The 16,261-nt window shown below is 35.0% G+C and overlaps 2 protein-coding genes across 2 annotated transcripts; one reads left to right on the top strand and one right to left on the bottom strand.

Moving 5' to 3' along the window:
- The first annotated feature begins 1,788 nt into the window (after window positions 1–1,788).
- LOC140968372 (TORTIFOLIA1-like protein 2) lies at window positions 1,789–8,106 on the top strand. Its single transcript, XM_073429307.1, has 7 exons — window positions 1,789–2,442; window positions 3,145–3,339; window positions 3,432–3,534; window positions 3,868–4,529; window positions 5,058–5,756; window positions 6,892–7,057; window positions 7,832–8,106. Exons 1-7 carry the CDS (start codon window positions 1,789–1,791, stop codon window positions 7,888–7,890), a joined length of 2,538 nt encoding a protein of 845 aa, XP_073285408.1. The 3' UTR covers window positions 7,891–8,106.
- An 886-nt stretch (window positions 8,107–8,992) lies between these two features.
- Window positions 8,993–13,071, bottom strand: LOC140968373 (probable serine/threonine-protein kinase PBL17). The gene is made up of 6 exons (XM_073429309.1): window positions 12,699–13,071; window positions 11,430–11,737; window positions 10,655–10,790; window positions 10,200–10,336; window positions 9,850–9,973; window positions 8,993–9,604 (listed from the first exon to the last, which is right to left on the bottom strand). The coding sequence occupies exons 1-6, from the start codon at window positions 12,769–12,771 to the stop codon at window positions 9,078–9,080; spliced, it is 1,305 nt and encodes a 434-aa protein (XP_073285410.1). The 5' UTR covers window positions 12,772–13,071; the 3' UTR covers window positions 8,993–9,077.
- Window positions 13,072–16,261: the final 3,190 nt, after the last annotated feature.

The raw sequence follows: 16,261 nt of genomic DNA, 5'->3' as shown, positions 1-16,261 counted from the left end.
CTCTGTCTTTTTTTTTTTTTCTCTAATTTGTTACATATGTTTTTCTCTTTATCTTCTATGACGATATTGACTAGTAAACAACATCATATATTTGTTGTTTTTCCGGTGTTTCATTCTCTGTTTGGAGTTTTTTAGTTTAGATCGCAAAGTAATAAAGAAAAAGAAAGTGATGGTAACTCATCAATTTTAAGTCATTTTTTAAATTTCAAGCTGCCTCACGTTGGTTGTTTTCTCTTGAAAATTAGTCTCAATTTCAACAGGTCGTTGGTGCAAGGGATCATACTGTGGTTGGTTTAACCCGTTTATCCCTTATTTTGTTGGATTTTTGATATTCCTATTCAATCCATTCGGACTAAGTAATATTAATTGAAAGAAAATAAACATATACCACCCATTTGTACTATTAACTATCACTTTTTTTAATCATATCTTTGTCTCCAACCTACCATTTTTCTACAGAAAAAAGTAATTTTAATATAATACAAGAGTAATTTTGCCCAAAAATAAAAAAAATTCTTAATTTATCATACGGTAGAAAAATCATATCAAATACAATACTATTTTATTATCGTATATTACATTTATATATCAATAATATTTTTATCGTTTACGTAATTGAATAAAAATGTACCCTAAAAGATCATATCAGCCAAAAGTTGAGAGACCAATTGCCAAAAAAAATTTTTTTAAATAAATTAAGTCCCTTTCAACTAAGACAAAAATTTGTGTGAGACGGTCTCACGGATCGTATTTTGTTAGACATGTCTCTTATCTGGGTTATCCATGAAAAAATATTACTTTTTATGCTAAAATTATTGTTTTTTATTGTGAATATCGATAAGGTTGACTCATCTCACAAATAAATATTCGTGAGACCGTCAAAACTACTCTTCAACTGAACCAGATTCTAAGTTAAAAGCCAATTTATGTTAATTCTAAGTTAAAAATTGGTATATGAAAAGCCACGATTCTCCTCAAATTTCAAAAATGGAAATCCAAACCGCCAAAAAAAAACTCGAAGATCCCCAAATCCACACACACACTGTTTTCTCTCTCTTCTCTGTGCGGACGTATGGGTGAGATATTCTCGATCTCCGCTTTTGACTTCATCTTCGTACTGAGATTCGTTCTTTTTGATGTTTCTTTTCATTATCCTGTCTTCAAATTTGAATTTGAACTTGAACGAATCGAATGTCACACTACTGTGACATGTCATTATGCGTATGCTACTTTACTTTCGCCGCTCCATTCTCAAAGCATTGTTTAACTAGTGCTGTTTTTTTACGTGAAAGCTCAGAATGGCTGGTCTTTCAAGTAAGGTTTCACTTCATGCGTGGCATTCTTGGACCGTTAAGGGAATGGTTATATTTTCATTTTTAGGGATGATTGTATTCATCTGAGGTGCGTGTGTTGTGTTCTTCCAGCTCATAGTCTAGTGCTTATTCTAGCTCGATTCTTGGATCCATGCAATTTAAAGTAATGTTTTAATGCTATTATTATTTTGATACATATTTCTATTTTGTCTCAAATATGATGCAGGAATGCCGATTTCTTGATTTGCGAGATAGGACTCTTCAATCGATAGTTTTAGAAAAAGTTGCGATTCCTGAAGATGGTTTTCTTAATTTGATTACGTAACGTTTTTTAATTTTCTTTTCTTTTTTTGCTTGGCATGTTTTTTTAAACACTGAAGGGTGGCACAAAGTCATGAAAGAGGGGAGCTTATGAGTTTGTGTCGGAGTTGAAATTTTGAGCTATTATGGGCGCTTAGACGCAAGGTGAATAAAGATGAAGTCACATGTAAATTTGGTGAAAGGGAAAGCTAGTTCCAGAATGACCGGTCAGCAAGCAGCTTTTGAGCTGAAACAAAGAGTGGTTCTTGCGCTCAACAAGCTTGCAGATAGGGACACTTGTCAAATTGGGGTCGAGGAGCTCGAGAAAACCATTGAATGCTTGCCTCATGATGGAATTTCTCCATTCCTGTCCTGCATATTGGACACAGATTCCGAACAGAAATGTGCTGTTCGTAAAGAATGCATTCGCCTAATGGGCAAACTGGCAACTTTTCACGAGATTCTGGTGGCACCTCATCTTGGCAGGATGGTAGCTAGCATTGTTAAAAGGTTAAAGGATACCGATTCTGCTGTGAGAGATGTGTGTGTAGAAACAGTGGGTATCTTGGCATCCAAATTGAGTGGTAATAGGGTTGAAACTGATAACATTTTTGTCGTGCTAGTCAGGCCACTTTTTGAAGCTCTGGGTGAGCAGAACAAGCAAGTGCAATCTGGATCAGCATTGTGTTTGTCGAGGGTCATTGACAATATTCATGATCCTCCATCCTTGGTTTTGCAGAAGATGTTGGCAAGAACAGTCAAGTTGACGAAAAATCCACATTTCATGGCAAAACCAGCAGTCATTGAGTTGAACCGGAGTATCATTCTGGTTTGTTTCTGCCCACGGCGCCTGTATTTGCCCTATACTTTTGTTTCTGCATTCATGTCTGGTTTATAGTTAATTCTTCTAATTTGTGTAATGTAGTATTCAAGAGCTCATCAGCAGTTTAAAGAATATCTCATTTACTCGTCTGTTGCCAAATCTATCGTTATAACTATAATCATCACGTTCTACATTGTGTCAGATTTATGTCTATCCGATCCATTATTTTTCAGACCTATATGATTGGGTTGTTTGGGTTTCCAAAGTAGAATAAAAGGTGTCATTTTAATTATTGCTATTTGACTCGTACTAGCCCTCAGTAAGTTGAGATGTTTCTTATATCGATATGGAAAAAGCTTGGGAAACCTCCTAAATGATTTCAATACTGAACCTTGGGCATCACTTACATAACTCTTGTTGGGTTCTGTACATGTCACATGTTTAGAATGATTCACATGGCTTCATCAAAATCATACAATTCTTGGTCGTGAATATACAGTGCACAGATACTGTAAGAATGGACATTTGAAATGCAACAATTGGTCTAACTTTCTCTAAGAAGATGCTTACATCTTGAGACTCATCTACCTTAGATTGGTCTCAAAATTCTCACAACACATTCCAAAAATCAATATCGATGTATACTGTTGTCTGGTTGTGATGCATTTGTACTTGAGTCGAATTTTATTTGCTTATCAAATGTTCTAGGCTGGGGGTGCTCCTACACCTAGTTCACTGAGTGCTGCTCTGACAAGCATCCAAGAAGCCATGAAGAACAGCGAATGGGCAACTCGTAAAGCGGCCTGCACTGCGCTAGGAGATATAGCTTCTTGTTTAGTATCTTCCTTGGGCACATTTCGTAACACTGTCATCTGTTGTCTTGAATCATGTCGTTTTGACAAGGTTGGCTGTATTATTTAACATGTCATAACTCAGTGGCTTCATTTCGTAAAATACTTTATCTGTAATTTCGTATACCTTTTTCTTCTGAATAGGTGAAACCAGTAAGGGACGCAGCTTTGCAGGCCTTGCAACTCTGGAAAAATCTTCCTGGTTTGGTAACACCAGAACCTTCTGAAGCTGGATCTTCTGTCAAAGGTATTATGATGAAGAATTTTTTATGTAATGAATGTGAGTCTGCTAAAGGTCCACGCACACCTACAACTTGGAGAATGGGAAGTAAAATCCAGAAAGGGGCGGCTAGTTAATTTTCTAAGTGCAGTTTTTACTGAAGCTGATCCATCTAGGTTCACTTTATTTTCTGGGTTTGGAGTTCTGATCGACCCTTGTGAACTTGTTTCTTCACGTATTTCATTCTGCGTTGTAAATTCTACTGTTTGAAGTGAATGGTATCTCCTTGCTGCTGTGTCTCTCAACTTGTTGCTAGTATATTTGTAATTCCTCATGTAAAACTTTTTTGATCTCTTATAGGTTCTTCCTACACATCTGACTATGGTGATGTTACCAGTTCCAGTGGCTCAAAGCTAAAGGATATTAAACAGATGAGACCTGCTTGTGAATTGGCTAAGAAAAGAGTTCCTCTATCATCCCAAACAGCTGGAGGAACTAACATTGAGAAATCTCAGCAATCTGGAACAAATGACTGGCAAATAGAAATTGCAATTCCAAAGAATCAAAATCTTTCAGTATCAGAGAACCAGTATGATGAATCTGAGGGTAGCTCTGTTACAAAGAGATGCGAAAATATTTTTACGGATGTTAGTAGTACTAAAAATATTGGATATAATTACGTAGAACTTGATGACAAGCAGGAATTTTCTTCCGCGTCCACTCTTTTCACGGAAAGCATCAAATCAAAGGTTGTTCCTATCCATTGTGATGCTTTTGATGATGCCTGTTTGGTAAATTCAACTGGAACTAGACAAAGGTTTGCAAATGATGAAGCTAGTATCGAAGAGCAAAGATACTTGACGAAAGTGCATGATCGTACGAGCTTAGATTCCACGGTTACAGAATCTACTTCGCAAATTATGCTTGGTTGTTGCTTAAAAACTGAAAAAGATTTGATGCTCATCAGAAAGCAGCTTTTGGAGATTGAAAATAAGCAATCAAATTTGATTGATATGGTAAAGGTAATTACTAATGGTTTCTTGTTCTGTTTCTTTTGCTTTTTTGTTGCAGTAGATGCCCGGCTACCATTAAGGAAAATGATCAAGATATTTGGTAAACATTTCAATAAAGCCACGGACTATGCATTTCCACTAAAAGAATTTCCACTAAAAGCATTTCAAACATGGCTTATGGAAATATATTTTTACAGAGCTAATAATCCCATTAAGATTTCCAAAGTATTCTTTGTAAATAAATGGAACCTGAAACAAGTCATAAGCTTTCGTCATGCCTTATATTTAGAGAAAATAATTTTGTAGTTAGTTTGTGCTGCCATGAATGCAAGTACTTGAGTATTGAAATGTAGAAGTTAGTGCAAAAGGCTTGTTTCTGCGTTTAATATTGTTCCTACATCAACCCACCAGTACCGGGGGGAAACCTACACCATTTTATTTAACTTCCGAATCAATCTTGTGGGGGAACTGAAAAAGTATTCTTTTCTCAAAACCTTAATAATCTGTGATCATCTAAATCATCTGCTATTTATTCAGGCATTTACAACCACCATAACGGATGGCATGTCCGTGGTACAGTTGAAAGTGTCAAATCTTGAATTAGTGGTTGACAAAATAGCACAAGGACTTGTTCATGGAGGAAGATATTCAGATGTGCTGGCGACCAAAGTTGTGAAAAGTAGTCCTAGCATTGTTTCCCCCAGATTTTCTGGGAGCACCCCCAGGGCCTCTGTCGAGAGTAATGGGCATCCTCCATTACCTCCAACTAAACATGCAGGAATATGGGAGAACACATTTATCAGGGGGAGATCAAATGGTTATGGGAAACACAACTCAGACATATGGGCTGATGCTACTCCTAAGCTAAGCAACAAATCTTTTGGTAAAAGCAGCACCCCTGCAAGTTTTTCTTCAGAAATTTATGAAGGCCAAACACGAATGAAAAGCAATATCTTTGATTCAAGTCCCTGCATCAAGTCAAGACTAAATAAACTGGAAGCTAAGAAGAACCCGCGGAAAGTAATCAATGATTACATCTTGGACAGGGATCTTGACTTTGCATATGAAGAAGCTCTTTGTTCAAGGAACGAATTCCTTTTGTTTGAGCTCCTAGATAAAACAGGTCCAGTTCTTGAAAATTTATCTCAAAAGACTGGAAATGAGCTACTAAGCACATTGGCAAAGTTCTTATTGAAGCAAAGATTTGTGAATTCTATTATTCCATGGTTTCAGCAGGTAAGTCATCTTATTTGCAAAATATTTTAACATCAGGAGATAGCCATAGCATCTTACATTTTCATCACATAGCCATTGCTATTAGAGGTGAGGAAGGTGCTAGGATATCATTGGTTATAGGCACGAAATCTAGGGAAGGTGCGCCCCTAATTGAACTGGGGTGCACTTAGGGAAAACATGCTATAGTATCAATTTCGAGGAAAACTTCCTTGCATATCATCCTTACAAGTTATTGCACAACAATAAAGTTTACATTAAATAGTCTATAGATGAAAATGATTGATTATCACCTTGCATTTCATTTAAAATACACTATCCTTGCATTTATGATGCACTTTAAAGGTTTGATGAGCCTTTAAAGTGCAACAAAGCTCCAAACCAAGGCGCTTATTGTCGGACTGTTGTGCCTTGGCTTGCATCTAGGCACAATGGGGGTGGGCCGAGTCTTTCTGCATCTTGAGCCTAGATGCAGTAACGCAGGCCTTGAGGGATTATAATAACTATGATCACAGCTATTCTACACTGGCCAAACAAGCTTTTATTAAGATATAAAATCATCATGTAGGTGGCATAGATATATTAAACCATCCCATTATGCATCTTGCGAATGAGTTAGGGATTTGTTAACTACACGGGAAAATTTGTTTCTTTATTCTATTTCAGCTTATTCTTGACTTCTATTGGTCGCTTTGTTCTTTTGGTCACAAACTTTTCCTGGCTAAATCATATGAAAATGCAACAGTGCAATGCTTTCTAGAAGTATCGCTTCCAGTTTTGTACTGCTAGTCAATGGAGGTAAATGAATAAAATCTGTATTATGCTTTCTAAACAATAAAAGGTGACAAAATACACTGTTCTGTTAGTGTCATATTTGTTTTCATCTCAAATTTGACTTTGGATCTACCATATACCTGTAGAGTGCTAGAGTCACAGTATTTATGTTTCCTCAGTTAGCACAAGATGATTTTTAGTTCGATGGTACAAGTTCAAAGCTTCATCTCTTGTAGTGTTCCAGTTGTAATTAAATTGTCACAAATCATGGTCGATTTAACTGTTAGGACATCATGTGTCAGATTTTTAAAATATTTGTTAGCATCAACAATCCTATCATCAGTCACATAATTTTCTTTTTTAGCTTGTGGACCTCAGTAATATCCATGGACCAACGTACTTGGCGCTCTCTGCAAAATTAAAGCGAGACCTTATAACTTCAATCCAAGAATCTGCGAATGTGGATGGTTTCAAGCCTGCAGAAAGGAAATATTTTATTGAGCTTGCAAAAATGATGCGTCACATTTGGGGTTAGAAAATGCTTCATCTGTGATTCTTGATGGTCCTCTCTTAGCTCATTTGCATATTTTATTTCAAAATATAAAGTTTGTTCTATAGAGATCTAAATCTGATTCAGAAATATTGTGATTCAGAATATCAGATTATGTTTCTGAATCTTTTTTAAAATTCTTAAATGATTCTTCAGTTCAACCTTCCAGGAAGATGCACTGTATAAATTGAAGTGTCACAGATGTGATAATCTGATATTAACATAAGAACCACAGCAACTCCAAACCTATCTTGTTTAGAGTTTATGCAACATAAATTTGTATAGGAGATATAGGAGAGTCATAGAAGTTGATGAGATAGAAGCAAAGCCTTTGCTTTGTTTCCTGTACTTCCTGATTCTTGTGTTATTAAGACAAATCCGTCTACAATATTTACAAAACTGTGTAACTGAGTCTTTTAATAACTTTCAAAGTTCCTGGGAAATTTGTGTGTTTTAGTCAAGATTTGTGTGTTATAGTTAAGATCAGAAACATGTAAATTCCTGATTCCTGTGAGAGACAAAAATGACATAAACCTATCTATGTAAGTACATTATTCTCTCGTTGAGTTGTTTCTCAGGTTGAACAGTGTAACTCTTTGAACAATAGGGTAAAGCTCCAGCGGCACCAGTGTAAAACAATTTAGTAAACATTATTATTCCATTATGGTTCGAAAAGGATTATATTTCAACTCCCAGAAAAGGAAGTTTTTATTGTATTCAATGAACTAAAGGTATGATTTTTATCTCTCTGCAGGAAATGGACCTTGCCAAAAAATTCACTCGAACATGCTAAAGCGTGATGTTGTGGATTAAGTGACATCGGAGCTGTTGATGATGCCCAGTTAGAAAATAATATAAAAATAAATGTCTGTTGAATGTTTATCTGAAAAATTAGCTAATATGCTTGAAATATTTCCCCACGAAACACCTATCGGTTTGTTATTATATGAAGTTGTGGAATATTTTTCTGCCAAAATTGCTATGAAGCTTGTAGTTCTGTATGTGTCTTATTTCAGATGTTTTCTTTGATTCTTTGTCCCATTTGTTCTTTAAAATTGGAATAGATAATTACAATTATCAAAATTCTAAGATTGCCACTTAGAGCCCATTAATTATTGTCAGGATGCGGTCTGATCGAAAGTGATTTCAAATTTGTAGTTTAAATTCATTTCACTTGTTGCGAACTGCTCTAAAGTTCAAGTAATGGTCGATAGACTGTTTTTTGATTGTAAAATAATTTTTAAAGACCAGCTAGTTTCTAAGCAACTTCGTATCAAAAGTTTATGTTATCTTAGAAAAATGATGGGTGGTCGGTGTTGTATCTTAATCGACAAGTTCTAGATATTCAACTAATTCAAAAGATTCTCTCGTTTTGTTTATATATATATATATATATACACACATAACTTAGCCAACCATCTACACCAAAAATTGATTGCACGAGTGCTTGAAATCACATAGAATACTTAAATGAGCGGGCTTAATTTTATCACAAAATAAATTTTTAATCGTACAAACAGCTAAGGAATAACAAGAGGACGAAATACAATCCAATATTTCATATGAACGTTAAAACATTAATGCATTTGTTGCACAGAATATTGCAATTATATTGAAAATAGGTCAAAATATGATATTATTTTCGAAAATGACTAATTTGATAATTTGTTCGTCTGTGAAAAAGAATTTTTTTGGAAATATACAAAACAATAATGATTATAAAGAGATTTTATAAGTATATCTTAAAACAATCAGAACTTTCAAAATTGGAGTATATTTTTTTGGACTGAAATAGATTATAATAAAATTTTGCATGTTGTGTTATTCATGAGAATCTTTTTTATCTTTACCATATAGTGCTATGTATCTGTGGTTGCATCAAAATCTGTAACTACTAATAATGATGTATGCCAAATATCTCAAATCGTCAATTATTTTCAAAAAAGGAATCAAAAGAAAATCAACAAGAAACTGAACTAAACTTTAAGAATTCAAAATCTTCATTCTTGAAAAGAACTACAAAGAAAGTCCTCCTTTGGAGGCTCACTTTTGCTCCTTCCATTAACATGTTTACCCTTTGCATGCTCGGTTTCTCGATGGCTCTCACTCTTTGTTATGTCCGCCTTCTTCCCCATTGGAGTTTCTGCCAATTTTTTCGGAACCTCATAAAGTGTTACACAGGCACCTCCATTCAGTAGAATCGTTTCGTCTTCATTAGCTTCTTGTGTCACCAGGGGCTCGAGAATTTCGATTACTTGGCTCATTACAGGCCTTCCTTTCGGGTTTTGACTGAGGCATTGATATGCTAGATGGGCCACTTTCATGAGAACTTTAGTGGAGTATTGCCCTTCAATTCTAGGATCAAGTATTCTCAAAAGCTTCTTGTTGTGGTTGAGGATTGGACGAGCCCACTCGACTAGATTATGCTCTCGACTAGGCCTGCTTTTATCCATTGCACGCCTTCCAATGAGCATTTCAAGTAAAACGACCCCAAAACCATAAACATCGCTTCGTGCAGTTAAATGTCCTGAAAAATGGTGAAAAATGATCGTAGGATAAGTCTTGATAACCAGTATTTTGAAATTCACTCACACACTCTGTGCGACTCAAACTGAAGGCCTATATTTTTAAAAGACCAACAAAGATACCACTGGTTTGTTTGATTGGTCACCATAGATCTTGCTATATTCAAATTGATACCGAAAATCACACATCAAAACAGGTACTTCTTGAACATAAAGCTACAAACCAGTATGCCAACATAGGACTCACCAGTCATCACATACTCGGGGGCAGCATAACCATAAGTACCCATCACTCGGGTTGAAACATGGGTTTGATCTCCAGTTGGGCCGACCCTAGCCAATCCGAAGTCGGAGAGCTTTGCATTAAAATCCTGCATGTTTTCTGCACACTTTAGCCTTTGTCTTACCAATGGAGATGTTAAAAAATAAACTTTCAATAACAAAGAAACCACATGATATTAGGATTCTTGAAAATTTTGCTGCTCATGGTACAGTCGTGCCCTTCTTCTGTTCAATGGAACATCTACTTTCTCAGAATTAATTTCCATGTCCTCAATATACTAGTTAGATCTGTAAACAGGACGATGCTCAACTTACCACATCTAGCAAAATGTTAGACGTCTTAAAATCCCTGTATATTATAGGATTATCCACATCATGAAGAAAAGCAAGCCCTTTTGCAGTGTCCAAAGCAATCTTCAATCTCTTGTGCCATGATAAGGTGGCGCGTACTCCTATAAGCAAAAAGACAAAAAGAAATAAAACAAATTGAATTTGTACGAAAATACATGCGAAATATTTATTTTTGTATTAAATTATTGGGCAAACACAAGTTCTCGCTGGCATCATATCGGATTATACAAACGCAACACCTTCAATACATGTTTATAAAATCTTCTCATATAGCTATTTATTGGTGTTCTTAGCTGCAATAATTAGCAAACAACAGTTGTAAGAAAATCAGAAATAAACTAAAAGGATGCAACATATACTTCTACACAATAAATATTGTCCAACACTAGCTGTTAAATATGTGGTTTTGTTGTACTCACGGTGAAAAAGGTGTCTCTCCAAGCTCCCAGATGCCATATATTCATAAACCAAAAGTCTGTGATCACCCTCGCAGCAATAGCCGACCAGTTTCACCAGATTTGGGTGTCGAAGTTGCCCTAAATAATTGACTTCTGCCTGTAAGTGCAAAAACTTAACGATGAGTCAACTCAAGACCTTTTCTATGTAAATTTTCAGTATATAGCAAATAAAACGAGAAAACTTCAACAAAGTTTTCATTTGGAGAAGAAAAATATGTGGTGCAGCCGTTCTTTCATTTCTTATTCTGATATACAACGAAACTTAATCGTACGTGTTATTGATTATTGCTGCTTAAACCAGCTTACAATTGGTGCATTTTTCATTCTGCTGTAGATTATTGCTGCTTAAACCAGCTTACAATTGGTGCATTTTTCATTCTGCTGTACAACGTATCTTAATCTTAAATGTGAAAGACTTGAAGGCTTGGATTTTCACAGGTTATGAGAATCTGCAAAGACTGGAAGTAAAATTAGTGCCATTTGCGAGGTGATGTTCCACAAGACAAGAGAGGTCCCAATGCTTTCTGGTGACATGCCATGATAAGCAAATTATAAATATTTTCATTCCTCCAACCTTTCAGATGGCGACAACTTTGACCCTTTCTTTGGCATGTCATGCAGTAGTCATGAGTGACTCTCTGCCTTATGCAACACCCTTAAAAAACTAAGCTCGTTTTTAATAGCAAAAAATCAGAAAATATCGGTGAATATAATATTTGGTTAAAAAAGGAAATACCAGCCATTCTCGGTCTCCCTGAAGGCCCTCGGGATCAAGCTCTTTAATGGCGACTCGAGTTGTCTTGTAACCAGGCCGCACATTATCATCAATCATTCCTTTATAGACGATACCAAACCCACCATCACCAAGAACCTGATCTGGCCGGAAGTGTTTGGTGGCCAGTTTCATCTCCTCGTAAGTGAAGATATCAAGATCACCATTCACAGGCCTTTGACGTAGATCCATTATGTCTTTTGAAATTACCACGATGGCGTTTGAATTCACAGAGTTCACTTTTCTCGGTGACACCAACTCTTCACAAACACCTAACAGAAGTAGTCAGTATCAGTATTGTTCAGGGAATAGCAATAGAATCACGCATTGTAGTTGAGCCACAACCATAAATTCACAGCGACAATAACGAAAGATGGTATTATTTGTCTTTCAGAAATAAGTGAGGATCTATATATACTTTAGAATATTAACACTTAGAAAAGTCTAGAGCCGCAACTAGATTGTAACTCACTGAAGTTTCTGTCTGTTTATATACAAGTGCAAAATATCCCAGGATTGACCAAACAGGTAGCTGATGTGTACCCGCTTAATATCTCACTATCATTATCAACTCATTTCAGATTTGCCTTCACTAAATCTTCACACCATGTTTAAGTCGGTACCACTCCCCATTAAAATTAAAGAAACAGACACATAATTGTGGCCTACGCTGAAATCAACTTGTCATATCCGCATCAAGAATTTCAGACAAGGATGTACCATTATTTCCATTTACGGAGGCAATAGACTTTTCAACTGATAACAATTAAGTCAAATAAATTTAAAAAGGAGCGGTCAGGAGTGAGCAGGGGTGTTACGTTTCTGTTCGTAACACATGAAAATTATTGCAGTTTTCACTAGAGCAACTCCTCTGGCCTGCAGCCTCTAATGATCAGCTAAACATACATGGATGGCAGATCAAAAACATCCATGGTTGAAAATAAGACCTGTTTGATGACGGGAATATTTTTTTATCGGTGCAGTGAATGTTAAAAAGGAAAAAAAATATATAAATTCTTATACTCAAAATGCAAGTTTCCTAGTTGATAATCAGGCATGATACTCAACTCCAATTCCAACAAAACCTTCAGGCATGATACTCAATTCCAATTCAAACAAAACCCAACAAGGATAAAATAATCAGTACGCTTTAAACAAAGAGAGGTAAATTGAATCAAGGAAATGAGATGAATCACGAAGATCATAAGCAATATCAGTTGTCGAAAATGAAACCTGGTTTGTGACCGGAAGATTTGCTATCGGTGTACTGTTGTTCATCTTCTACAACACTGAAACAAGAACCCATTTTTAGACAAAACCGCACCAGATTCACATCTCCAGTTCCATGGATTTCGACCAAGTATCACTTCAAAATCGGATTTTTATGCACTGGTTTTACTCCAACGAAACAACGGAAGAAACCCAAATGATTTCGCGGCAAAATCGAAGAGAAACACACTGGAAATCGATAAGGGCCGCCGGAATAATCCCCTGATATGTAATCAACGATATAGATTATGTTCTACACACATCAACATTCAACAAACAGCGAAGAGTCGGTGAGACCCTGAGACTGACACGAGGCTATTTGAGGAAGGCTTGTTCATTGATCGCAACGTTTATATGCATACTCATTCATAATCATACGAAAGAAAATTTGTGTACGCACGTGACTATTAAAAAAGGAAGATTANTATATATATAAAGAGATATAAGGTGATTGTCTTGAATATGCTGTATAATAAATTATTAAAAAAGAAATGTTATTTGGATACTAAATTTTGGTATGTCACGTCCTCACCTAATTTTTTGTTCTCAAGTTTTATTTCAAATAAAGTAATTAATGTTTGCAATTTATTCATTATTAGTCTCTCAACAAACACCAAACATTGCTAGTTCCGTGGTTTATTGGAATTTCTTCTGGTTTGGGTTCTTCAATTCCTTAAGTAAAACCAACCAAATCATATACTTGCACAATAAATAAATAAGTGGGGTTATCCGCGAGACAAATCCATTCTATTCATACGTATAATAAAAATTAATTTTTTGACATAAAAAAAATAATTTTTCATGGGTTGAACTGGATTGAATATCCGTCACACAAAATTGACACGTGAGACAGTCTCGTAAGAGTTTTTGTGTAATTTAATTGAATAAAATGTTTTTGAGAAAATTTTCAGATTGTCAAATAAAGAGGAGCTAGAAACTATAAAATCGACACTCAACGGATATACTTTTTATATATATTTCCCTCAGTCAAAATTTTAAAGATTATAATATTAATACTAAAACTATATATTTATATTACAATATTTTTTTGAGTAAAACTCATAATTTTATTGCGAAGAATCGTTAATTACAAACTGAAGCAACCAAGTTGGAAATTCTCCATTCATCAACACAAAGTATGAGGGAGAAGAAAAAACAAAACGAGCCAAATAATGAGCTACTTTATTAGTCGAGCGTCGTACACGAATAAATTCTGAAATAATATGTGTTTGAATTCGATCTCTGATTTCTACTACATAAGAACCAATGTAGCTAAGATTCTCCTTATTGGTTGTAATTGCTTGCACTGCCAACAGAGAGTCTGATGTCACTTGAACATCTCAAAAATCTTTCTCATATAGAAGCTTGATTCCTCCCCGGATCGCTAAAAGTTCACCATGCACCACTGATATTGGTTGTACCTAATATCCATCACATTTCTTATTTGTTTTTCACAATCCTCGTATATTGTCGTTAGTTTCATGTTTTTCTTTCAGATTGTTTCTTTGTGAAAATTTCAGCACGTACGGTTATACATTTCTTATTCAAAACGGATTGTGTCTCGGTGTTTCGATATTTTGGTAGTGATATTATTACAGATTACTCGAAGGCGTTTCTTGTGCAATGTCCAGTTTATACACAGCGCTACAGAGTCATTTTGAAGGCCCAATTTTTATTAAAATTTTGATGGCCTATTTTTGTGTAACTTAAAGCCCATCAATCTTTCGACTTGGCCACCGACGAGCAAAAATTCATGGCAGATGATGCCACTAGAATCCTAAATAGTTTTTTTTTTTTGACGATTGATCGAGACAGATATTGGAAGATTGAAGCAGATCATTCACATCAGTAGACTTTTTTTTTTGTTTTTTCCCATAGTATCTGATTGAAGCAGATCATTCACAGTATCACTTTCATCTACCTTATGTGATGATATAAGTTTTATTTGCTAATGAATTGTAATTGAGTCAACCGTTATGATCTCACAAGCAGCTTGAAAAATCTTGCTTCTTGGTGGTTAGGTTGTGCTAGAGTTGCTGGATTTGAAATCCATGTTCTCGGTACAGGACCGAACCGACCGGTTTAACAAAGAATCGGTCACTGGTCCAATCCTGACCATACTTAAAACTGTTTTAACGGTCAAAACCGTTCATAAATCGGTGAACCGATCAAAAACCGTCTCACTATTTTTTTATTTTTTTAGAATTTTTTTTATAATTTATTGTTTCTTATAAATAAAAAGCTTAAATTTTATTGAACTTTGATAAAAATATTATTTTATTAGTGTTAGAGCTTATTTTATTTGTAATTTTTTTAGTTTAAAATATATATGTAATTGTTATGATTAGGAATTAGACCTAAAACTCCAAAAACTAGTTCTAGGGGATAAGATTGTCAAAGTCCATATATATATGCAACTCTCAAAGATTTTATTCAACCGATATGAGACAACAAACACACACCTTCACGTCCAGAAATGAACACAACCTAAGCTCTAATACCATGTTAAGATTAGGAATTAGACCTAACTCAACCCCAAAAGATAACTTAATGAGGATTGTCCAAGTTCATATATTCAACTCTTAGTGATTTTATCCAACTTATGTATGACAACTAACAATAATTACATTTGATATTTTGGTTATATACGTCGTAAATGTAAATTTTTTACTCTTTTTGGAAATGGTCCAAATGTTTTTGTCGACAATAACTTTTTAGTAACCATACTTGTTCGTATATGCAACTGGAGAATCCTGATCTAAATGAGCCCAAATGAAGTTCAAGTTAAGAACAATGCGGAAGCCCAATATGGAATTCCACAACTCAGCTTTTGTTTATTAGTTTTTAATTGTTAGCATCTTTCACAGTCTTGTCATGTTAGAACAGTTATGAACCAGAAATTTCGGAGATCTTTGGTGTCGAAAGGTTGAGCATGAAAAATTAAGGTATCAAATGATTGTTTGGACAAACATAGACTCAAATATGGAAGTGAACTGCAATGAATCTTTGGTGAACGATAGTTTAGTTGGATCAGTAAATAAGATTTTGTACTCGCATGCATGCACGAGAATCTCCTATTTAAACGACCTCAATTGGTAGAGGCTCGTCATACGTACTCTACCATCAAAACTATCTCATTTTGTGTAAAATATCGATATTACTGAAAATCACCACCCATTTATGTTGATTAATTTTAAAATTTGGCATGATCTTTAAGCGTGTGAAATTGTCGGTTTTATTTTCGAGTTAACTTAACCAATATATTGGGATTTTATATTGTGAAACGTTGTATATTTGCAAGATTTTAATGAAAATTTGTTAGTTGGTGCTTCGATAATATCCAAATATTTTCCATATATCATAAGGAAATTAAGATAGCTTTAATTTCTTCTTAATATTCAAATTAATTATTGTAATCGATGGCATCAAATTTTATTGATAATTCAGCATAAAAATCTACGTTTTAAGGATTTTCTTGACTCCAGCTGGTTTGATGGAAATGAAATCCTCCTCCTTTTGTCTGCATT

The sequence above is a fragment of the Primulina huaijiensis genome, unplaced genomic scaffold (assembly GCF_012295235.1).
Source record: "Primulina huaijiensis isolate GDHJ02 unplaced genomic scaffold, ASM1229523v2 scaffold35849, whole genome shotgun sequence".
In the NCBI taxonomy this organism is placed as follows: domain Eukaryota; kingdom Viridiplantae; phylum Streptophyta; class Magnoliopsida; order Lamiales; family Gesneriaceae; genus Primulina; species Primulina huaijiensis.
This window is presented reverse-complemented; position numbering and strand designations above follow the sequence as displayed.

What these genes read in the sequence shown, in the direction of transcription:
- LOC140968372 (XM_073429307.1), top strand. Translation starts at nt 1,789, where the DNA reads ATGAAGTCACATGTAAATTTGGTGAAAGGGAAAGCTAGTTCCAGAATG. An exon ending in AGCTGGATCTTCTGTCAAAG is followed by an intron (nt 3,535 to 3,867) that starts GTATTATGATGA and finishes GATCTCTTATAG; the next exon opens with GTTCTTCCTACACATCTGAC. An exon ending in TTATTCCATGGTTTCAGCAG is followed by an intron (nt 5,757 to 6,891) that starts GTAAGTCATCTT and finishes TTTCTTTTTTAG; the next exon opens with CTTGTGGACCTCAGTAATAT.
- LOC140968373 (XM_073429309.1), bottom strand. Translation starts at nt 12,771, where the DNA reads ATGGGTTCTTGTTTCAGTGTTGTAGAAGATGAACAACAGTACACCGAT. An exon ending in GGAGAGACACCTTTTTCACC is followed by an intron (nt 10,337 to 10,654) that starts GTGAGTACAACA and finishes TTTTGCTTATAG; the next exon opens with GAGTACGCGCCACCTTATCA. An exon ending in CTAACATTTTGCTAGATGTG is followed by an intron (nt 9,974 to 10,199) that starts GTAAGTTGAGCA and finishes GAAAACATGCAG; the next exon opens with GATTTTAATGCAAAGCTCTC.